Source organism: Pristiophorus japonicus, chromosome 9 (genome assembly GCF_044704955.1).
Source record: "Pristiophorus japonicus isolate sPriJap1 chromosome 9, sPriJap1.hap1, whole genome shotgun sequence".
Taxonomy (NCBI): Eukaryota; Metazoa; Chordata; class Chondrichthyes; family Pristiophoridae; genus Pristiophorus; species Pristiophorus japonicus.
This window is the reverse complement of record NC_091985.1, coordinates 101,222,465-101,247,679: the sequence shown is the minus strand read 5'-3', so window position 1 is coordinate 101,247,679 and position 25,215 is coordinate 101,222,465. Positions and strand designations below refer to the sequence as shown.

Here is a 25,215-nt window from a genome sequence, read left to right as displayed (position 1 = left end):
TGGGCCCCATGTTAGCTGAAATTGTTAACTGTTTCCTCTCCTCGGGTATTGTATGCCCCTTCAAATCTGCAGTCATCACTACTCTCCTCAGAAATCTCACCCTTTACCCCTCTGTCCTTGCAATCTACTGCCCCATCTCCAACCTCCCTTTCCTCTCCAGTGCTTGAATATGTTGTCTCCTACCAAATCCATGCCCATCTTTCTGCAATTCCATGTCTGAATTCCTCCAAAAAGGTTTCCGGCCCCACCATAGTACTGAAACAGCCCTTATCAGTCACAAATTATGTTGTTTGTGATTGTGACCGTGATAAACTATCCCTCCTCATCCTTCTCGACCTAGCTGCAGCCTTCGACACAGTTGACACACCATCCTCTTCTGTCGTCCAGCTGGGTGGAACTGCCCTTGTTTGATTCCATTCTTATCTATTGAATCATAGCCAGACAGTCGCCTGCAATGGCTTCTCTTCCCTGTGCTGCACGGTTCTCTCTGGAGTCCCCCAAGGATCTATTCTTGGCCCCCTTTTATTTCTCATCTACATATTACCCCTCAGCAATATCATCTGAAAACACATCAGGTTCCACATGTACGCTGATGACACTCCGCGCCATCTCACCGGAATCTTCCATTGTCTTAGATTTGTCACACTGATTGTCCAACATCCAATATTAGCTGAGCAGAAATCTTCTCCAATTAAATATTGGGAAGACTGAAGCCATTGTTTTTCATCCCTGCCACAAACTCCGTTCTCTGAACACCGTTTCCTTCCCTAGCAATTGTCTGAAGCTGAGCCAGACCGTTCACAACCTTGGTGTTGTGTTTGACCCTGAGATGAGCTTCCAACCACTCCATCAAGACTGCCTATTTCCACCTACCTGATGTTACCCAACTCCGACCCTGCCTCGGCTCATCTGTTGCTGAAACTCTCATCCATGCCTTTGTTACCTCTAGATTTGTCTATTCCAATGCTCCCCGGGCTCACCTTCCACCCTACATAAACTTGTGCTCATCCAAAGCTCTGCTGTCTTATCTTAATTCGCTCCAAGTCTCATTCACTCTTCACCTGTGCTTGCTGAGCTATACTGGCTCCCAGTCTGACCGCCTCAATTTTAAAATCCTCATCCTTGTTTTCAAATCCCTCCATGGCTTCATCCCTCCCTATTTCTGTAACCTCCTCTAGCCCTACAAGCCTTTGATCTCTGCGCTCCTCCAATTCTGGCCTCTTGCGCATTCCCGATTTTAATCGCTCCACCATTGATGGCCGTGCCTTCAGCTGCCTTGGCCCCAACCTCTCGAATTCCTTTCCTAAACCTCTCCACCTCTCTCCTGCCTTGAGATGTTTCTTAAAACCTTCCTCTTTGACCAAGCTTTTGGTTATCTCTTTCCATGGCTCGGTGTCAGAAATGTTAAGCGCCTTGAAATTTTGCTGCGTTAAATACATTTTATAAATGTACGTTGTTCTAGCTAGAGAAATTCCATTTCTTCTGTCATATCAGTCGCATGTACTAATCACTATCAGCATATTCAATGAAGTGTCTGGGATAGATATTCTTTTATATCTTGCATTTGGTCAGAAATTAAGTTCACTTTAATACTAAGTGTTTGTGCAGACTATTTGAAATAGTAATGCATGTAGATTGGCAGACTTAATTCCTAATTCATTACTAAACTGAAAGGAAAGGCTTGGAGAAGCACAATAATATCCAGATATTAACATCTCGCCTGAAAAGGTGTAAGATCCGTTGTACTACTAGATTGATTTCAAAAAAATGTTCAATGTGAAAAGTTTTGCATGTGCAGCATTATGTTATGCAAGACGATGAAAGACTTTTGGTCAAAGTCCTGTTACTTCCCAAAATATAAGAAATATGTTCTATATTCTATAGTGGACAAATTCTGCATTGAAATTATTTTTTAAGTATTGCACTTAGTATCTTGCTGCATCTGTGGTACTCAACCTTATTTAAATCTTCTAGTTTTGACCTGTATGCGCTGCTAAATGATGGTTCAGTATTTTTCCACCTTTCAAAAAAGTTGGGAATACGGTGGACATTCCATGTGATTTTCCAGTGGCCAATATAAATGGAGGGGGCGGGGGTAATTTCTAATCTTGGGTATGCTATCTCTGTTGCATGAAAGGATTAGCAGACTCTTTGCTTTTGGAACCTGCCTTTTTACCATGAACACAAGTTTTGAGACAAAGTCTGAACTGTGACTGTTGTACAGTTGCCAATATTTTAAAATGCATTAACTTTCCAAATAGAGCATTTGAAATTGTTAACATTTGGCTAGTATCTCAAAGATGAAAAAATAGCAAAAATCAGGTGTGAACAAAAATGAAATGGTAGCACAGGTGGTAAAATTCCAGCATCCAAACCAGTTGGTTGATTTCTTTTCTTTTTCTTTTCCTTTTCCTGTAGAATGTTGACATTCTTAAGGATCCCGAAACTGTAAAACAGCTTGGCAGTATTCTGAAAACGAATGTTCGAGCCTGCAAAGCAGTTGGTCACCCATTTGTCATTCAGCTTGGTCGAATCTATCTGGATATGTTGAATGTATACAAATGCCTCAGTGAAAATATTTCAGCAGCAATTCAAACAAATGGTTGGTTGAATATTTGTTTTGTACCTTTTTTAACAATGGTATTGTGTACTGTGAAGCTATGGATGCATCATAGTAAGAGCAATTGCTTTACAATACAAGTTGTACATGCATGAGCTCCAGAGCTGCTTAATGATCTTAGTATCTGAATTGTTTCAATGCTCCTTTGAGATACTGATCAGAGTATTGTAATTTATTCCACTAAAAGGAAGGGGAAAACTGCCTTGTAAATGTCTGTCAACTTAATTAGCATTAATGCTAATTGAGGTCCAAGTACGTTGCTTTCCAAGTTGAAGGAGTTTGTGTGAGGGTGAGCAGGCATCTAACAATGTCTGTAGAAGTATATTGTCTCTGACACTTATGTAAACTGATAATCTGCTATTTTTGTAGTTAAATATGCCTTGGTACCATCTCAATAGAATATGACCAGATTTTGTACATTTGTTTGTTGGGGAACTTTTTTAGGGATGCAAGTTGACCCTGAATGGAGAGGACATGTGAAAAATGTTTATATAGTGGAAGGTGCATTCTTCAACAGAATAAGTGTCTCTAATTTGCTATGCATATTATATTTTATTGATGTCAGATGTTATATCATAGGTGATATGGTTACAAAACAGCCCCTGATCAGAAGTATGCGGACAGTAAAAAGGGAGACCCTGAAGCTCATTTCTGGTTGGGTGAGCAGGTCCAATGATCCACAAATGGTAAGTGAGGAATGAATAGTAGCTTCTTACAGTTATAAAGACATGAACATGGAAAATTACAATTTTACTGTGTTTTTTTTCTTGCTTAAGATGAAGTATCTTCAAGTACTGAGCATCCTGTATTTGCTTGAAATGCCTTGATCAAGTATGGCACAGTAAACTTCTATTTATTCTGCCCCATCTTCTGATGAGCACATTCTACTCTTATACCAGTATAATTTTTCCATACAAGCCATTCTATCCTCCTCCTGAGGGAGAGGTACAAAATTAGGGGCAGTGTGTGGTTTTGGCCCATGCCCATTAGGGACTGGTTTGACACTTCCCAGCTAATATTTTGGAGGACCCTTGGTCTTATCTGGATTTAAACCCAGATTCCAAAACTGCTGGTTCCCCTCAAATGCTGCAATACTCCATGATAAAATAACTATTAAAAAAATTAGTGAAATTGATAATCTACAATATAATCATCAAATGACTGCACGATTGCATTTTTGATAAATTGGAGGTATTGGACAGTCTGGTGGTTTTGCATATTGTTGAGCTATTATTGTGAATTCTGCTTTCACCAGTTTCTGGCAAAACATTCCATGTTCTTAACACCAATGTTCAGTCTAGTTTTGTTTTGCTATGCTGGTTCTAAGTGGGCCCTGCATGGAATCTTTCCCAGCAGCGGCAGCTGGTGAACAGCCTTTGCAGGACCCCCCCGATTGGTGTGCCGCCGCCTTAGGGGTAACATTGCTTATCATTTTTTTTTATCTTAAATGCCTCTGACCATTGAAAATAGTTTTTTCCTTATTTACCTTATCCAAACTCTTCATAACTGTATATATCAGATCTACTTTTAAGTTTCTTCTAATAAAGTGCCCCAGTTTCTCTAGTTTCATAAATAAAGCCTCTCATCCCTGGTATCGTGATTCTTTTCTGCACCCTCTTGATCTTTGCATTATTTTTGAATAAGGCACCCTAAACTGTGTTCTACACAGTATTCTAACTCTGGCCTAACCAATGGCTTTTGTAGATTTAACATTACTTTTTTGCTGTTTCATTCAATGGCCATGTTTATATCCTTTTTTTTGCCCCAACAGTTTTAACAACTTGTCTTCCTACTTTGTACATCATCCGAGTGTCTCTGCCGTACTCCTTTTTAAAAGTTGATATTTACTCCCTTATTCTTCCTCCTAAAATGCAACACCTCTCATTTCACAATATTAAATTTCATTTGCCATCTACCTGTCTAATCTGCTATCCTGTTGGTGGTGTTTACAGTCCCTTTCAGTTAACCACATTCTCTCTATTTTTGTCATCAAAACATTTTCATAAAAGCAACTAGTCTTCAAGTCAAGCAGAATGAAAGTGGGGGATAATTGGACTAGGGGCAAGAAAGGTCTGCGATGATGCAGGTGAAAAGAGGTCAATGGGGAAAATAGAGTGTAATGAGGGGTGGGGTGGTAGAAAGGGGAGAAAAAAGGATGGGGGTGGGGCGCAGGGGGGAAACAGATGAGTAGTAAGGTTTTGGTAGATAACTTTCCAACCACACACTTGCCTGCTAAGGTTTATCTTAGACTTCAGTTTGGAGCAGTGGTTGAAATCTGGTTTTAAAAATAAAATTTGGGGAGGGATCTTTTGTTATTATATGCTCATAATAAAGGACTGTCCTACCCACCCATTTGCTCTGTGGGAACTGTTGGCATAGGAGCTGAGTTGTGGGCAAGGGCTGGCTGCATCAAGGGCCTGTACTAAAGCCAGGAACGGATAGCCGAGGGGAGTTGTATATCAGCCAGGCTAGCCAAATTGAGAGGTGGGAACTAGTGCCCGGAAAAGCTAGCCAGTAGCGCAAGAAAACAACCATAGTGCTGCATCAAAAGCAGGGCAGGCATTTGGCCATCGGCAGCAACAAGGTAAAAGCTGCCTAAGTATGTCGAAAGGGAGGGGAAATGCATTGGATCTCCAACAAATGGTCAAATCTTGTTTTTTAAATTAAAAGGAAACTTGACTACTAATTTCTTACCTTGACAAAAATGACTGCTACACAGAGATGGCTGAGAATCTAAATGCTCCTCTACAGCAGCACCTGGTGGCCAGAGCCTGCAATTTACCTGTTCCTTTTAGAGTGGCAGAAGATGATGAATGGAGTGAATGAGCCTGTGATTAACTAGCTCCCATCCTGAGGACTTAACAACCCCTTGGGACCATTCTGATTTTTACTGACTATATTTTAATAGAGAAGAACTAAAAGAGTTGTATGCAGACTCAAATCAGTTTACTCACTAGACTTTATAGTAAGTCTAATGTGACAGACAGGTATCAATACCCATAGTGTTATGTGACCATCTGTAACAGCTTTAACATTGAAAGACCTATCACAGTGACACCTACAGCAGCAGTTAAATGTGGACACTTTTTTAATATTGAAATTTCTCATTAGAGGGGTTTAACAGAAATTTTGATGCAGTACATGCCCAACTTACTGGTTAATGTTTTTTTAATTATGTAAGTATGGTTACTTTCTTCAAAGAACTCTTAAATTTGTCATATATGACACATCTGACAAATGAGGGAGATGGAAAGTCTCTCCAATTGTGGTCTGTTTCAAGATTTGTTTTAATTATGGTTACTGTTCAAATCTTCCCATTGGTGTGCAAAAGTAAACTTTACAATGTTGGTTATAGGTGGGTGAAAATTTTGTTCCTCCATTACTGGATGCAGTGCTTATTGACTATCAGAGGAATGTGCCAGCTGCTAGAGAACCAGAAGTACTTAGCACCATGGCAACTATCGTGAACAAACTGGGTGGACATATCACATCTGAAATTCCTCAGATATTTGATGCTGTCTTCGAATGCACTTTAAATATGATTAACAAGGTGAGATTAAAGGAGCATTGAATATACTTATCATTATTTCCAGTTTTTAAGGATATGCAGATGAAAAGAGTATATCTGATTTTATTCCAGATGGGTAGTGGCTTGACATCAGGAGAGCTATGGGAGTTGGGAATTGCAATGGTTATGGAATATTAGGATTAAAGTGTTCATATTTTTTTAAGAATTGGTACTATACATGTACTCTAGTCGGTGGAAGTTTTTTTTTAAATTTGCTCACAGCACGTGAGCTGGCAAGTCCACAATTTATTGCCCATTTGTAGTTGCTCTATGAAGGTGACAGTGAACTTCCTGATCTGCTGTGGTCTTTGTGGTGATGCCTCCTTGATGGTGTTAGAAAACATAGAAACATAGAAAATAGGTGCAGGAGCAGGCCATTCAGCCCTTCTAGCCTGCACCGCCATTCAATGAGTTCATGGCTGAACATGAAACATCAGTACCCCCTTCCTGCTTTCTCGCCATACCCCTTGATCCCCCGAGTAGTAAGGACTTCATCCAACTCCCTTTTGAATATATTTAGTGAATTGGCCTCAACTACTTTCTGTGGTAGAGAATTCCACAGGTTCACCACTCTCTGGGTGAAGAATTTTCTCCTCATCTCGGTCCTAAATGGCTTATCCTTAGACTGTGACCCCTGGTTCTGGACTTCCCCAACATTGGGAACATTCTTCCTGCATCTAACCTGTCCAAACCCGTCAGAATTTTAAACATTTCTATGAGGTCCCCTCTCACTCTTCTGAACTCCAGTGAATACAAGCCCAGTTGATCCAGTCTTTCTTGATAGGTCAGTCCCACCATCCCGGGAATCAGTCTGGTGAATCTTCGCTGCACTCCCTCAATAGCAAGAACGTCCTTCCTCAAGTTAGGAGACCAAAACTGTACACAATACTCCAGGTGTGGCCTCACCAAGGCCCTATACAACTATAGCAACACCTCCCTGCCCCTGTACTCAAATCCCCTCGCTATGAAGGCCAACATGCCATTTGCTTTCTTAACCGCTTGCTGTACCTGCATGCCAACCTTCAATGACTGATGTACCATGACACCCAGGTCTCGCTGCACCTTCCCCCTTCCTAATCTATCACCATTCAAATAATAGTCTGTCTCTCTGTTTTTACCACCAAAGTGGATAACCTCACATTTATCCACATTATACTTCATCTGCCACGCATTTGCCCACTCACCTAACCTATCCAAGTCACTCTGCAGCCTCATAGCATCCTCCTCGCAGCTCACACTGCCACCCAACTTAGTGTCATCCGCAAATTTGGAGATACTACATTTAATCCCCTCGTCTAAATCATTAATGTACAATGTAAACAGCTGGGGCCCCAGCACAGAACCTTGCGGTACCCCATTAGTCACTGCCTGCCATTCTGAAAAGTCCCCATTTACTCCTACTCTTTGCTTCCTGTCTGACAACCAGTTCTCAATCCACGTCAGCACACTACCCCCAATCCCATGTGCTTTAACTTTGCACATTAATCTCCTGTGTGGGACCTTGTCGAAAGCCTTCTGAAAGTCCAAATATCAACTGGTTCTCCCTTGTCCACTTTACTGGAAACATCCTCAAAAAATTCCAGAAGATTTGTCAAGCATGATCTCCCTTTCACAAATCCATGCTGACTTGGACCTATCATGTCACCATTTTCCAAATGCGCTGCTATGACATCCTTAATAATTGATTCCATCATTTTACCCACTACTGAGGTCAGGCTGACCGGTCTATAATTCCCTGCTTTCTCTCTCCCTCCTTTTTTAAAAAGTGGGGTTACATTGGCTACCCTCCACTCGATAGGAACTGATCCAGAGTCAATGGAATGTTGGAAAATGACTGTCAATGCATCTGCTATTTCTAAGGCCACCTCCCTAAGTACTCTGGGATGCAGTCCATCAGGCCCTGGGGATTTATCGGCCTTCAATCCCATCAATTTCCCCAACACAATTTCCCAACTAATAAAGATTTCCCTCAGTTCCTCCTCCTTACTAGACCCTCTGACCCCTTTTATATCCGGAAGGTTGTTTGTGTCCTCCTTAGTGAATACTGAACCAAAGTACTTGTTCAATTGGTCTGCCATTTCTTTGTTCCCCGTTATGACTTCCCCTGATTCTGACTGCAGGGGACCTACGTTTGTCTTTACTAACCTTTTTCTCTTTACATACCTATAGAAACTTTTGCAATCCGCCTTAATGTTCCCTGCAAGCTTCTTCTCGTACTCCATTTTCCCTGCCCTAATCAAACCCTTTGCCCTCCTCTGCTGAGTTCTAAATTTCTCCCAGTCCCCAGGTTCGCTGCTATTTCTGGCCAATTTGTATGCCACTTCCTTGGCTTTAATACTATCCCTGATTTCCCTAGATAGCCACGGTTGAGCCACCTTCCCTTTTTTATTTCTACGCCAGACAGGGATGTACAATTGTTGTAATTCATCCGTGCGGTCTCTAAATGTCTGCCATTGCCCATCCACAGTCAACCCCTTAAGTATCATTCGCCAATCTATCTTAGCCAATTCACGCCTCATACCTTCAAAGTTACCCTTCTTTAAGTTCTGGACCATGGTCTCTGAATTAACTGTTTCATTCTCCATCCTAATGCAGAATTCCACCATATTATGGTCACTCTTCCCCAAGGGGCCTCGCACAATGAGATTGTTAATTAATCCTCTCTCATTACACAACACCCAGTCTAAGATGGCCTCCCCCCTCGTTGGTTCCTCGACATATTGGTAGAGAAAACCATCCCTTATGCACTCCAGGAAATCCTCCTCCATCGTATTGCTTCCAGTTTGGCTAGCCCAATCTATGTGCATATTAAAGTCACCCATTATAACTGCTGCACCTTTATTGCATGCACTCCTAATTTCCTGTTTGATGCCCTCCCCAACATCACTACTACTGTTTGGAGGTCTGTACACAACTCCCACTAACGTTTTTTGCCCTTTAGTGTTCTGCAGCTCTACCCATATAGATTCCACATCATCCAAGCTAATGTCTTTCCTAACTATTAGATGGGATCTTTCAGGATTTTGTACCAGCGATGTATGTCCAAGTCAGGATAGTGTGTGACTTGGAAAGGGAACTTTGAGATGATATTGCCACTGTGCTCCTCCTTGATTATTGAGGTTGTGGGGTTGGGAGGTACTGTCACAGGAAGCTCGGTGAGTTGCTGTAGTATGTCCTGCCACCACAGTGACGTGGAGGGGGCTGATTTTGATTCCATTAGCAGGGGCATCAATCAAGCAAACTGCTTTTTTGTGGTATTGAGCTGCTTGAATGTTCTTGTGGTTGCATCCATCCAGGCAAGTGATGAGTATTCCATCACACTCGAGCCTTGTAGATGATGGAGAGGCTTTAAGCAGTCAGAAGGTGATCCAATCTGCCTCTATCCTGCTCTTGTAACCATGATATTGATGTGGCTAGTCCAGTTAAGCTTCTAGTCAATGGTAATCTGCCCCAAGATGTTGATGGGGCATTTGGCAATGGTAGAACTATTGAAGGTCGGTTGGGCTTTCTCTTGGAAACACCACTAATGCAGTGCAAATATTGCCGGTCATCCCAAACCTGGATGTTCCTCACGTCTTCTTGTAGGTTAGTATAGGCTGCTTTGTTGTGATGTCGCTGAATAGTGGAAACGTCAGCAAACAATCCACTCCTGACCTTTTTGACAGAGGGAAGATCATCGAAGCAGCTGAAAATGGTTGGGCTAAGGGTTGGTTCTGCCCTGAGGAGCTCCTGCAGTGATGTGCTGGGGCTGTGATGATTGACCACTCCAGCCTCTTGATTCGCATTGGCCTCAGTTTTTCCAGGGCTTGATGATGCCATACTCAATCGAGTGTTGCCTTTATGTTGAGGGCAGCTACGTTCATTTAACCTCTGGCAATTAGCTCTTGTGGCCTTGTATGGATTAAGGCTCTAATGAGGTCTGAAGCCACGTTATCCTAGAACCTGAACTGAGCAGATTATTACTAAGTAGGTGCCATTTGATGGCAATATTGATAACTTCCACCACTTTACTAATGATTGGGAGGAGGTTGATTGTGCAGTAATTGGCTAGTTTGTAAACACAAAAAATTGTGTGGATAGGGTAATTTTTCAGTTATTGAGTAGATGCCAGTGCTGTAGCTGCACTGAAGCTTGCCTATGAGGTGGTTAGTTTAGGTGTGTAGGTACTTGGCACGACAGCTAAGATGCTGTATGGGTCCATATCCTCACTATTCTGTGCGCTTAACTGCTTAATATTTCAGTTAGCTGGATACTGGAATGTACAATAGTGTAGCCCTCTGAAGGAGGCTGAGTGGGATTCTCCACTTGACATTTTTGGCTGAAGGCACTTGCAAATACTTCAGCCTTCAATTTTGCACAGTTGAAAATGCATTAATCTCTAGAGATCAGTGCTACTATTTACTCTAAATGTCCCAGCCAAATCCCATCAGGATGAACTTGGATTTACCATCTACTATAACTTGCACAAACACGTGTAGCGGAGGGGATCATTTCAACTGTCTGTTATTTAGCTGGGAGAAATCTTTTTTCTGAAATTATGACCTGTAGACTATCTTTCAGTGTGTGCAGACTCCATTCATAAACTTGTTTGAGACTAGCCAAACTGATTTTTGTGTAGGGCCCATGCAGTCAGTCAAGAGAGAATCAATGTCAAGATTGGATCTGAATTGTAGAACCTGAGGTTAAAGGACAATGTACTAATTTACCATCCCACCTTGTCCTCCAAGATGAGTTTCTTTTTAAACTGTTGAGGATTTGGGCTGTAAACTTGTTTTGAGGACTTAAAAATTGTAGTGGAAATTGTGTAATTTGCTCATGTTACATCGTGCCAGTGCTTTAAAAAATATCCATAAATATTTGCTTTAATGTAACCAAATGGATTTGTTTAAGGAGCTAGGCATGTTTATTTTCATTTGTTTAATTTTTTGAGGTGAACATATAATCGGCAAATTAAGTTCAACACTGATAAATGTGAGGTATTGCATTTTGGTAGGAAGAATAGGGAGGTCGCTTATTACTTGGAGGGAGCGAGTCTAGGTGGGATAGAGGAACAAAGGGATCTTGGAGTACAAATACACAAATCACTAAAAGTTGCGACACAGATTAGTATGACCATTTATTTTTTAAAAAACAAGCACTAGGATTTATTTTTAGAGGTATAGAATTGAAAAGTAGGGAAGTTATGCTAAACCTGTATCGAACCTTGGTTAGACCACACTTGGAGTACTGTGTATTGTTCTGGTTGCCATATTATAAAAAGAATATAGAGGCACTGGTGAAGTTGCAGAGAAGATTTACAAGGATGATGCCAGAAATGTGAGGGTATTCATATCCGGAAAGGATGAACAGGCTGGGTCTCTTTTCCCTTGAAAACAGAAGGCTGAGTGGTGACCTAATTAAAATTATGAAAAGTTTTGATAGAGTGGATACAGAGAATTTTTCCACTTGTGGGGAAGAGCATAACTAGAGACCATCAATATAAGCCACCAAAAAATCCAATAGGGAATTTAGAAGGAACTTCTTTACCCACAGAGTGGTGAGAATGTGGAACTTGTTACCACAGGGAGTGGTTGAAGCAAATAGTATAGATGCATTTAAGGGGAGGCTAGACAAGCATATGAGGGAGAAAGGAGTGTAGAGGGTTATGCTGATAGATTTAGATGAAGAAAAACTGGAGGAGGCTTGAGTGGAGCATAAACGCCAGCATGGACTGGTTGGGCCGCATGGCCTTTGTCTGTGCCATATATGCTATGTAATATTCATGGGGCTGCCTTAAATTTCTACGGTGGCTTTTTATGCTATAGAATACCATGGGTGCTAAATCGGCCAGCGTCAAAGCACTGACCAGCTCCGTTGGGCGGGCCAAATCGTCCGCATGCCCGACACAAGATTCCCAAAGCAAGTACGCTATTCGGAACTTCTGCACGGCAAGCGAATCCCAGGTGGGCAGAGGAAACGTTTCATGAACACCCTCAAAGCCTCCTTGATAAAGTGCAACATCCCCACCGGCACCTGGGAATCCCTGGTCCAAGACCGCCCTAAGTGGAGGAAGAGCATCTGGAAGGCCACTGAGCACCTCTAGTCTCGTCGCCGAGAGCATGCAGAAACCAAGCGCAGACAGCGGAAGGAGTATACGGCAAACCAGACTCCCCGTCCGCCCTTTCCGTAAACGATTGTCCCATCTGTGACAGAGACTGTAATTTTCGTATTGGACTGTACAGTCACCCGAGAACTGACTTTTTTTTTAAAAAAAAAGAGTGGAAGCAAGTCTTCCTTGATTTCGAGGGACTACCTATGATGATTATAAATGGGCATTCTTTATGTGCAATTTGGGATAATGAGTGTACACTCTGCCTATATTTGGTGCCTGGAATCTTGGAGTAGGAGATATCAAATAGCATGCAAGAGCCTCTGATTTTTTTTTTCTCTCCCTGCTGTTCTGTCCAAGCCAGTGGACACTGATGCTGAATGTATTATCCCTATTGCTGCTACCTCATGGATGATGGCACTGTATTGTAAGCAGCATTTGATAACAGATGATACCAAAATAGGAAACAATGGAACAATGAGAAACAGTGCAACCAGATCCTGTATCTTTTAGGTAACTGGGCCAGTAGGTGGTAGATTCAGTGCACTGTGAATTCATGTAATATGATTAACATGGAAACAAGGAATCAAATGAAATGTTAAATGGAGTAGTCTCAGCATGGTAATTGAAAGGATCTCTTGGGATTATTGTGAATATCAGCGATTGGATGCAATAAAAGGGCAAATGAGGGTACTGAGCAGTTGTATTGCTGTATATGGTGTTTAGTCAGATGACATTTGGGATTCTGGCTATCGGGAATTGGCCTTGATCTCTTGAAGAATTAAAACTTTGAGGTGATCTAATAAGAGGATTGATTTTGTTGATCCAAACAATTTCTTCACTGGTAAAAGTTTAGATACCAAGGGACACAAGTTTAAGAGTAGGAAAATAAAAAGGAGAAAATAAAAGTGAATAAGAAAATGGATTCAAAAATGTGGTTCTGAAGAGATAAGATGATAGGGTGAGTAGTTTGGATGAACTCAAAAAGGATGGATTTTTGGGGGTCCTTTTTATCTTGCTAAAAAATGTTAATGCTCTGAACTCCAGATGAGATTGTCAGTCATCATGTGTTGATGTTTTACTAATTGGAGAAAGGTTTTCAAAAATATATTGCCATTGTTATCCCAAGATGAACTCTGCCCTCAGCAAGAGGAGGGGAAAAAATTGCATGTGCAAGTGAGGATTTTTGGTTTAAAAGCACAAAATTAGACTGATTCAGCTTCTTGTATAGTTTTATGAAAAAGACCAGTATATTGACTGTTGGGGAATACTAACGGATTAACCATTTCATATCTCTGTTTCTGCTTGCAGCTTTCATTTAAATTAAGTTCAATTTTCCATTTTAAATATGTATTAGGGTAGTGGAGTTCTTCCATACTATACCAAAGAGTAGTGGATCATCGGTTCATAAGCATGATTTCCTGTCATGGGCAGATGCTAAGTGGAGGCCATAGGGCAAGAAAATGTGAGGACACATTTCCCATGGGGTAATTCTAGCATCCTGGGAGCTGGTCCTAAAGCAAAATTGTCCCACAGCAGGGATGATGCATACATGAGGATGTTGAGAGGTGAAGTGAAAAAAATACTAAACAAGTTTGATGTTTTTTGTAAACTTCTTAGCTATGCATCCTTGGGAGATAATGTATTTTTCATTTTGTATTTAATGTCATCTGATGTATCTACGAACCCTCTTAATTTTTCTGCATAGTTTTCTTGCTGCTCCTGGGCTATGAAGAACCTCTCCCCAAATTTAGTCAGCTGGCTGCCAGATCTCCACTGTTCCCCTCTGAACAGTGATCAAGTTGCAGATTAGTGTGGAATTGGCCCAACACTTTCTTTAAATAACCTTTTGCCTTACAGCAGTACAGCCCTGATCAGAAATTCTCATGGGTACAATAGCGTGTTGCACCTCTGCTCTTGAGAATTTAATTTTTGTGGTATTCTCAGCTGAGTTTCTTTCAAAAAGTTCTAGTAATGTCTCAAACCTATTTTTCTTTCTTTTCAGGACTTTGAGGAATATCCTGAACACAGAACAAATTTCTTCTTGCTTTTACAAGCTGTAAATTCGCACTGTTTCCCAGCATTCCTAGCCATTCCTCCAGCACAATTTAAGCTAGTATTAGATTCCATAATCTGGGCTTTTAAACACACCATGAGAAATGTTGCTGATACAGGTTTGTTAGAATTAATTTGTATATACTAAATTTGATGAACAAAATAAAATTAATAGTTTTGACAATAATGAAGTTCTGTAACCAAAGCCTTTTCTATAACAGGTCTACAGATTCTCTATACTCTTCTGCAAAATGTTGCCCAGGAAGAGGCAGCTGCACAAAGTTTCTATCAGACATACTTTTGCGATGTCCTTCAGCATATATTTTCTGTTGTCACAGATACATCCCACACTGCTGGTAAGGAATTTGCACGAGTAGCAATGTAGCAGCTTTGTTTTCCATATGTTTTGAGCTTTGTTTCAATCAACTAAATATCAATTACATTATTTACTTATAGCATAAATTGAATTATAGTTGGTAAATTTTGATACAGAAACATAGAAATTTACAGCGCAGAAGGAGGCCATTTCAGCCCATCATGTCTGCGCCGGTCGACAAAGTGCCACACGGCCCTCAGTCCCCCTGAAGGTTACACACAAACCTATGAACAATGGTGGAAAGGTAAAGAGCACCCAGTCCAACCAGTCCTCCCCACACAACTGCGACATCCCTTGCACCAAAACATTCTACACTCCACCCCAACCAGAGCCACATGATCTCCTGGGAGAGGCAAAAACCAGATTTAAAAACCCAGGCCAATGTGGTGGAGGGGGGGGGGGGGGGGGGAGAAATCTGGGGAAATTCCTCTCCGACCCATCCAAAAATCTGGGGAAATTCCTCTCCGATCACCCTGGCCATATTTGATTCTCTGCAGTACTTACCATCGCATCTACGCCAGCCAACAAAATGTTATCCCGCCTAATCCCACTTCCCAGCTCTAGGTCCGTAACCCTGCAGGTTACGGCACTTCAAGTGCCCATTCAAGCACCTTTTTAAATGTGAGGGTTTCTGCATCCACCACCCTTCCAGGCAGTGAGTTCCAGACCCGCACAACCCTTTCCATGAAGAAGCCCCCCCCCCCTCAAATCCCCTCTGAACCGTCCACCAACCACCTTAAAACAATGCCCCCTCGTAATTGATCCTTCCACCAATGGAAACAGGCCCTTGCTATACACTCTATCCAGGCCCCTCAATTTTGTACACTTCAATGAGGTCTCCTCTCGACCTCCTCCGTTCCAGTAAGAACAAATCCAGCCTATTCAATCTGTCCTCATAGTAAAGATTCTCTATTCCAGGCAGCATCCTAGTAAATCACCTCCGTGCAATCACGTCCTTCCTATAATACGGCGACCAGAACTGCATGCTGCACTCCAGCTGTGGCCTAACCAGAGTATTATACAATTTAAACATAACCTTCCTGCTCTTGTATTCTATGCCTCGGCCAATAAAGGCAAGCATTCCATATGCCTTCTTAACCACCTTATCCACCTGGCCTGCTACATTCAGGGATCTGTGGACAAGCAGTACAAGGTCCCTTTGTTCATCTTCACTATTAAGTGGCCTACCATATAATGTGTATACCCTTTCCTTTATTAGTCCTCCCAAAGTGCATCACCTCACACTTCTCAGAATTAAATTCCATTTGCCACTGCTGTGCCCACCTGACCAGATATCCTCCTGCAGTTCATCATCAACCACACAGCCAATTTTAGTGTCATCTGCAAACTTCTTAATCATACTCCCTATTTTCAAATCTAGATTATTGATATATACCAAAAAAAGCAAGGGACCCAGTACTTAGCCCTGCGGAACCCCACTGTAAACATCCTTCCAGTCACAAAAACATCCATCAACCATTACCCTTTGCTTCCTACCTCTAAGTCAATTTTGGATCCAACTAGCCACTTTGCCCTGGATCCCATGGGCTTTAACCTTCGTGACCAGTCTACCATGAGGGATCTTATCAAAAGTTTTGCTAAAGTCTGTATACATCACATCGTACGTGCTACCCTCATCGACCCTCTTGGTTACCGCCTCAAAAAATTCAATCAGGTTAGTCAACCACGATCTTCCCTTAACAAATCCGTGCTGACTGTCCCTAATTAATCCTTGCCTTTCCAAATGTAGATTTATCCTGTCTTTCAGGATTTTTTCCAATAATTTTACCACCCTGAGTTTAGGCCGACAGGCCTGTAATTACTTGGCCTATCCCTTTCTCCCTTCTTAAAACAAGGGTACCACATTAGCAGACCTCCAGTACCATGTCCAAATCCAAAGAGGGTGGGAAAATGAAGGTCAAGGCCTCTGCTATTTCCTCTTGCTTCACTCAACAGCCTGGGATGCATTTCATCTGGGCCTGGGGACCTATCTACTTTCAAAGCTGCTAAACCCCTTAATACCTCCTCACTCACTGTTTATTTCATCCAGAATTTCACACTCCTCCTTGATAGCATTATCTGCATTGCCCGTTTCCTTGTAAGCTGTGCAGGGTGACCACCTGAAACGTGCTATCCATGTAGCTCTCAGTCTCACGGATGCATCGTATTGACTCAATCGGCATAGGGAGCTTCTAATTAAAGATTTGATTCGTTAATGTCTGCTTTGGGTATTTTCTGGATACATTAACATGCCCAGCAATGTTTTCTCACTTATTCCTGCATGACTGATCTTCAGCTGGAATGTACAATAAAATGCGATATTAGAAGCTGGCAACAGTTTTTGGAAGTCTAAATACCCATTCTAATAATGATTTAAATTTGGTTCTCTTAATTTGAATATCAAGAGAAGTGCAACAAACTTGGCCAAAGTAAAATGTACTAGATTAAGCAGGCACTTCAGCATTCAGTGAAAGAAATATTGTATATTGAGTTTAATTAGTCAACTGATCATGGAACCGATTTTGATTCTCTTTGCCCCTCCCAATTGTACTACTTTTCGTTCAATGTTTAAATTTTGTTTAAAAAAGAAACCATATGATGTTTACACCCCCTCCCACTACTTTGAGGTGACCGGTTTTTGCTGTGTTACAGTTCCACAGGGACCAGCAGCCCCTTAGTACTTTGCATAAATGGCTGTTTAATGCCTAAATGCCCCCTGGTACTTTGCCTAAGTGGCTCAATACGTGAACATTGAGAGCAAGCATGATGGAACTATTTGACCAAGTGGGGGCTACTATAGCTGAGCTCAATTCTATTCTCACTGTTGTGCACGTAGTTAGATTTTGCATCATGAGTCATTGGATAGTAATCAGAGCCATTTGGCTCTACAGTCCACTAGATTACAAACTTGTCTTTCACGTGCAATTTTTTTATTTGCATTTAGTTTCTGCAAATTAGAAATTTATGAAATGAACAACATTTTTGAAATCGTTAAAGAATATTGGGGCCATGGAAAAAAAAAATGATATTAAAGATATTGTTGTAGACGGAGAAAACACGTGCTGTATTCACGAACAGTAAAGGTTAAGAGTAGTAAATAGAAGTGCTCAACAATATAAAAGGACTTGAGTGATTATAAGATGGTGAAATATTATTTCCATTGGTCGGTGATTCACCGATCAGGGGGCATAAATACCAGAAGCATGAAGGTTATTGGACCTTGCTTTGTGCAAATTGGCTGCTGCGTTTCCTACATTACAACAGTGATTACGCTTCATTGTAAAGCACTTTGGGACATCCTGAGATTGTGAAATGCACACACAAATGCAAATCTTTCTTTACGGCTAGAAGGAATTTTTCACAAAAGTGTTGTTAGAGTATGGAATAGATTACCACAAGTAGTTACTGAAGCTGGTATCTCCAGTATGAGTTAGCTGTGGTGAAAGCCTACCTGGTGGGTGGAAATGGCCTCCTGTGTTTAAATGTCTGTGATCTATGATCGTTGGCTACATATGTGTTCAAAATCATAAATTTATTAAAGTCTTGTATTTTAACAAATATTTGCAAAAGATTAATTATAATAGGGTTGTCAAATTTTATTTTGCAATTTTAACATAACTCAAAATGCAAATTTCTGAAGAAATAAAACCAGTTTATGGTGTCTTAATATTCTAATAGGTTAAAGATTAAATAAAGGTGAGGAAATATTAAAAACTAACTGGGTTGCGCAGTAATGGTGCTTTCACCTTTCAGTGATCTTGGCATATCTGAAAATATAATTATACAATCCACAGTATTTCCAATGTAGTAATATAAGGCTAGATTTTCCCCAAGCAGTTTTGTCGGCGCACTGACCTCAAACGTGCCGACTTTGTGCACTGGAAACGGCGCCGGAAAAAACTCGCCCCATCCTGGCCGCTGCGTACAGTCCCCCGATTCGTGGCATGGCGTGGAGGCTGAAGGAGGCGGAGCATCAGGCCAGCGCAGAAAGGACTGCGCGCATGCTCAGTGAGAGCTGCGCACATGCTCCTGCCCTCCCAGTGCGTCCTGTGGGCTGTGAGCAGGACCCGATGCTCACAGCCCTTATCCCTGGCCGAAGGGACGCCCGATCTCGCCGCACCCTATCCCTGGCCGAGTGGACTCCCGCACCTGCGGCCACTGAGTTCTCGGGCAGGTAAGGGCTTTGCTTTTAATTTTTTATTAGTGGCTGTGCTTTAAACTTTTGATTGCGGGGGGTGGGGGAAGGATAAGACTTCCAGACCCACGAGCTGTGATTCCTCCGGTGGCTCGGTGCCCCCTTCCCCCGAGACACCCCGGCCCAGCAGCTGTGACTTCTCCAGTGCACATCTTCCCTACCCTATCCCAGGCCGAATGGCCCCTCAGGCCGGCCCGCTGCCTTTCCTGGGCAGACTTTAAAGATAAGGTAGGATTTACTTCTTTTTCTATTGTATTTTATTGGTTTGAGCTTTTCCTTAATGTTTGCTGCTTGATTATTCAGGTCCTCTCCAGTTCCCTTCTCTCTCCTATCCCTGCCCTAATGTCTGCTGAATGTGCACTGCTTTTTCTTAACTGCTTGCAAGGTTTTTCAGAGCTGGCCACAACGCTGACTTAAGTGGATTTGGAGTAAGTTTTTGCTAGCCAAAGTGGCATAAATGGCCAAAACTGGCTTAAGTTTCTGGGAACGCCCCCTTTTGGGGGGGAAAAAACTGACCTAAAAAAATCGTACCTAACTGACTTACTCTGGAGCAACTTTTTGGGGGAAAATGGCATGTTCTAACTTAGACCAGAAAAAACAACTTACTCTTTTTTTTTAAAAAAAAATTAATGCAAGTCATGGCCAAAATTGGGCCCATAGTACTTAAAGTAGTAGTCCAAGCCTTGTTCAGTTTTCTAGTTCGGCTAGTTTGCATCATGTGCTTCTCAGTAGCTCCACAGAAGTAACATGCATTTATAATGTAAAAAATGTTTTGCCTGTATGATAGGTTTGTAATCTACAAATGTTTAGTGAGATCATGTGGCATTTAATACAAAAATGCTACTTGCTTAAACATAAGAACAGGTAAAGCACTTCACAGGTGTGAGGAAAACTAACATTAAGCCTACAAATTAGAAGACCAGAGTCAGGGGAGTGGAGAGTTGGGCTGGAGGAGGTTACAGAAATAGGGAGGAATAAAACCACAGAAGAATTTCAAGACCTGGGCAAGGATTTTAAAATTGAGGCTTTGGGGAATGGGAGCCAATGTATGTCAGTGGGATGGCCAAGTAGACTTGCAGCAGGATAGAACATTAAGATTTGTTTGTGATTGCTGCGGTAGTTAAATCCATCACACTAGTGTGTATGGAATGTTGCAATGGTATCTTTGGATTACTTGTAACTGATTTTAAAGTTTAAACTAATCCTCACCAACTGCTAAATTGAGGGTTGTGGTTGAATATTTGTAATGTTTTTATTATTGCATTTAGAGGCCTATTTTCATGTGAAAGTTGATTCTTGACATTCTGTATTAATCGCTTTTTTGTAGGTTTGACGATGCATGCATCAATACTTGCATACATGTTTAACCTGGTGGAGGAAGGAAAAATATCGGTGCCCCTTAACCCAACAAATCCTGTCACTAATCATGTGTTCATTCAGGATTATGTGGCCAATCTATTGAAATCTGCTTTTCCACATCTACAAGAGTAAGTTGGTCTTAATTGATTAAAGCAAGCCTTTTTGATCCATTACTTTGCTTCCTAACTTATTTTCTCTTTTTGCAGGGCACAAGTGAAATTATTTGTAACGGGGCTTTTCAGTTTAAATCAGGACATTGCAGCTTTTAAAGAGCATCTGCGAGATTTTCTTGTACAAATCAAGGTAATGCAGTTCTAGTCCACTTCAAAAGCTCTCAGAATCTAGCAAAACCTCTTCATTCCAAATTGTTTGTCAAATATGAAAATAAGACAAATGGGAGTTCCAAGCTTGATTGAACAGTATTCATGTGAGTGCATGGAGAGCTGAGATGTATCTGCTGGTGCAGCATGAACTGATCTTACGAGCAGGAAAGTGAGATGGGGGTTTTTAGCAGTTACCAATGTTGTTCCTTCTGCTCCACAGATGGGCCCAACAATCTTAGTTGAAAAAGTTTACTACAGCCTCTTTGATGTAGTTACCTTTTTAAACTGAGGCATTCATTGTAAAGCTTGCCTGTTCAACAATTAAAATTTACATTGATGGTTATAGTTTGCAACAACAACTTGTATTTATAGAGCACCTTTAGCGTAGTGGAACATCCCAAGGCGCTTCACGGGAGTATTATGAGATGAAACAATTTGACACCGAGCCGCATAAGTAGAAATTAGCGCAGGTGACCAAAAGCTTGGTCAAAGATGTAGGTTTTAAGGAGCGTCTTGAAGGAGGAAAGAGGCGGGGAGGTTTAGGCAGGGAGTTCCAAAGCGTGGGGCCTAAGCAAGAGAAGGCATGACCACCAATGGTTGAGCGATTTTATATTCAGGGATGCAGAATTTAGAGGATTTGGTGGGGAGGGAGGTGGGGGGAGAAAGAGATGTGACGCTGGAGGAGATTAGAGATATGGAGGAATTTGAAAATAAGGATGAGAATTTTGAAATCGAGGCATTGCTTAACCAGAAGCCAATGTAGGTCAGCGAGCACAGGAGTGATGGATGAGTGGAACATGGTGCGAGCTAGAACACGGGCAGCCGAGTTTTGGACAACCAAGTTTACATAGGGTAGAATCTGGGAGGCCAGCCAGGTGTGCGTTGGAATAGTCCCGTCTAGAGGTAACAAAGACATAGATGTGGGCTTCAGCAGCAAATGAGCTGAGGCAAGGGCGGAGACGGGCAATGTTACAGAAGTGGAAATAGGTGGTCTTAGTTATGCTGTTGGATATGTGGTCGAAAGCTCATTTCAGGGTCAAATATGACACCCAAGGTTGCAAACAGCCTGGTTCAGCCTCAGAAAAAAGTTAAGGAGAGGAATGGAGTCAGTGGCTTGCCAGCAGAGTTTGTGGTGTGGACCGAAAACAATGGCTTCAGTCTTCCCAATATTCAATTGGAGTAACTGATAACACTGTACAAAGCTTCACCGAATTAGCTTAGAGCTGCACCTCACGGTGCGTTTAACTGCTATGAATGCAGGTCAGAATCAGAAAGCTTCAGATAGTGGGGGTCCTACTCCTGGTCGCTGTCTACTGATTTGTGCTTAAACAAAAACAATGTATGTCTCTGTGTGTGTGTGTGTGTGTGTGTATAACATGACAGGATTATATTCAGCTATGGTGCCCTCTGATAAAATAGCCTTCCAGTGCCGACTGGCTCGGCTTATACATGAATGGTCATTCGAAGGAGGTACTAAAGTTCTACTAGATTTGCAGCTCTGCCCCAGCTCAGCTTAAAATGAAAAATGGTTTGGTGCACCTAAAATGGATTGAGAGCCACGAGGAAACCAACTTTTTGCTTATTCATTCACGGGATGTGGGTGTCGCAGGCAAGGCCAGTATTTATTGTCCTTGAGAAGGTGGTGCCATCTTCTTGAACCACTGTAGTGATGAAGGGGCCTTGAGATGATTGCTTTTGTGTGGTGAACAATGTTCCCTCTTTTTTAAAAAAAAAAAAATTGTGCACGGTCCCTTTAAATTTGCTGCATCAACTGCGCATGTATGGTATCTTCCAGCAGCAACAACTTATGACAAATGTTCCCCCTAGGTTCTTTTTTGGTTTCGTGCATGCATGAAATTTCATGTTGGAAAAGCCGGTTCTAGGCTGCACGGGTGAGACACTCTCCACAGAATACCCAGCCTCTGACCTGTTCTTGCAGCCACAGTATTTATGTGGCTGGTCAATGGTGGCCCCCAGGATGGTGGGGGATTCGATGATGGTAATGCCATTGAATGTCATGGGGAGGTAGTTATAGAGTTTTGCTTGATGGAGTTAGTCATTGCCTGGCACTTGTGTGGCACAAATGTTACTTGCCACTTATCAGCCCAAGCCTGAATGTTGTCCAGGTATTTCTACATGTGGACACAGACTGCTTTATTATCTGAGGTGTTGCAAATGGAACTGAACACAGTGCAATCATCAGTGAACATCCCCACATCAGAGCTTATGTTGGGGTGTAGGTCATTGATGAAGCAACTGAAGATGATTGGGCCTAGGACACGGCCCTGAGGATCTCCTGGGGCTGAGATGATTGGCCTCCAACAACCCCAGCCATCTTCCTTTGTGCTAGGTATGATTCCACTCCGAGGAGAGTCTCTTTCTCTTTCTCCCCCCCCCCCCCCCCCCCCCGATTCCCATTGATGCCATACTTGGTCTAATGCTGCTTTGATGTCAAGGGCAGTCACTCTCGCCCTCACTTGGAATTCAGCTCTTTTGTTCATGTTTGGACCAAGGCTGTAATGAAATCTGGATCCGAGTAGTCCTGGTGGAACCCAAACTGAGCATCGGTGAGCAGGTTATTGGTGTGTAAGTGCCGCTTCATAGCATGATCGACGACACTTTCCATCACTGCTGATGAACCAAAACTGGCAGTGCAGTGTAGAATATTCATTGGTACAGAACCATTCATGTTTTGTGGCTTTAACATGAGCGAAGTAGTTTTTGCCAATCATTTTGTATTGATACAAGTTAGTGATGAAGGGGCCTTGAGATGACTGCTTCTGCAGCACAAGAGTGGAATTATTGCATATTGGATATGGGAAACCATTTTTGCAAAATCAAGTGCTTAATTTTTTCCCCTTTGCTACAAATGTGTTTTTTGTTCGCAGGAGTTTGCTGGAGAAGACAGCGCTGACTTGTTCTTGGAAGAAAGAGAGGCTGCTTTACGCCAGGCCCAAGAAGAAAAGCATAAGCTTCAGATGTCTGTTCCTGGTATTCTTAACCCACATGAAATTCCAGAGGAAATGTATGATTGAGAAATATGGAGTAAACCAAGTTGTGCTGTTTCTTCTGTTCAGCCACCATTTATGTAGCTTTGCAGAAGGTAATTGCACATCTGTGTGTGTTGACCAAAAATGATGCCAATATATGTATATTAAATCCTTTGTCACCTGGTAGCTCTTTTTACTTAGTATGCAATTTGTATGGAAGTTTTCTTGTGTAATACCTTTTTTCCATTGTTATAAATTAAAAGTTTTGTCATCTTTGTTTAGATTTGCATGCAGTTGTATGAATTAAATCACTTTTTAAAGATCACTTGTACCCCATTTTATGGTTTTGGGAGGGTGGGAACATAGAGCTGAAAAGTGGACTTTGCTTGTGCCTCTGCTTGCAAAGTGTACAACAAATATAGGAAATATTTTCTGTAATTGATCACCAATCTCTTAAATTAGGTGTGTGTTACTTTGTTGTAGCATAGCCTTTTTGCAGCCTAGGAATGAAAGTGGTCTGTGAAAAAAATGTTCAAAGGGTAGTGTGTCAGGCATGTCCCAGTGCTGCTTTTCAATTGTATCCATGGGTAGTTGGAAGAAATGGTAATGCTTGACTGAATTAATGCAATTCTAGCCAGATAGGTTTGCAGCAAGATCATGTGCATATCATCCCAGTGTAAAGCATCTTGAATGACTTGGGAACACAGTACACTTGGTTATTTTTTATGAATTTTTTTGTGTATGTATGTGCTGTCGCTTTGTCGACAACAGCTTTTTGTTTTCCTCAATGAGGAGTGTTGCTCATTTGTGAGCCTTCATCAATTCTAAGTGAAAGTGGTTAAATATTTATCGAGTTAGCATAGGCTGCATCTTTATAAACAGCTCATGAAAATACTGATGGCTTTTGAGATGACTTGTACTAATTTACATTGTTTACCATGCTGTAGTGCTTCAAGAACACTACTTCAGAGCAAAATAAATTTGGTTTACATTTAAAATCTGCCTTCTGACCTTGATTTTCCTATGTTCTCTTTGATAATCAAATTGACCTGAATTTTTCAAAATTGTTTCACGGATTCAGGTAAGAGTTCATGCGATTTAAAAGTTTTACCAGTACTGACATTTATCCTTAACAATCCTGGGCCACATTTGCTACAGTTTAATGCACTATAGTTGAATTAGACCTTTTGCTCTGGATGACATCGGGAGTTGAAACTTCAACTTGTTGGATCCTTTTTATTGCTGTAATAATTCTTATTCCATGGAATGTATGCCAAAATGAATTACATAGAATTTATAACACAAACAGACCATTTGGCTCAACTGGTCTATGCCGGTGGTTCTGCTCTATACCAGCCTCCTCACCCTAACAGCATATCCTTCTATTCCTTTTTCCCTCATATACTTACCTAGCTTCTCCTTAAATACATCAATGCTATTTGCCTCAACTACTTTATGTGGTAGCAGGTTTCACATTCTAACCACTCTCTGGATAAAGAAGTTTCTACTGAATTCTTTATAGGATTTATTAGTGACTTTTATATTTCTGATCCCTAGTTTTGGACTCCCCTGCAAGTCTCTACATCTACCCTATCGAAGCCCTTCATAATTTTAAAGACCTATCTGGTCACGTCGCGGTCT

General features: G+C 41.6%; 1 protein-coding gene and 1 non-coding gene across 6 annotated transcripts in view; both read left to right on the top strand.

Moving 5' to 3' along the window:
- LOC139273151 (exportin-1) overlaps positions 1-24,572 on the top strand; it is a 63,015-nt gene extending 38,443 nt beyond the window's left edge. For all 5 annotated transcript variants that reach the window (XM_070889644.1, XM_070889645.1, XM_070889643.1 and 2 more), the window contains exons 18-25: positions 2,419-2,602; positions 3,200-3,306; positions 5,976-6,170; positions 14,282-14,450; positions 14,553-14,687; positions 20,230-20,389; positions 20,468-20,564; positions 23,473-24,572. In XM_070889644.1, the coding sequence (XP_070745745.1) occupies positions 2,419-2,602; positions 3,200-3,306; positions 5,976-6,170; positions 14,282-14,450; positions 14,553-14,687; positions 20,230-20,389; positions 20,468-20,564; positions 23,473-23,619 (1,194 nt within the window). In that variant the 3' untranslated portion in view covers positions 23,620-24,572. The remainder of the gene's footprint in view (positions 1-2,418; positions 2,603-3,199; positions 3,307-5,975; positions 6,171-14,281; positions 14,451-14,552; positions 14,688-20,229; positions 20,390-20,467; positions 20,565-23,472) is intronic.
- Positions 5,382-5,505, top strand: LOC139274489 (U8 small nucleolar RNA). The gene has a single exon (XR_011595543.1). It is a non-coding gene; the product is annotated as a U8 small nucleolar RNA (small nucleolar RNA).
- Positions 24,573-25,215: the final 643 nt, after the last annotated feature.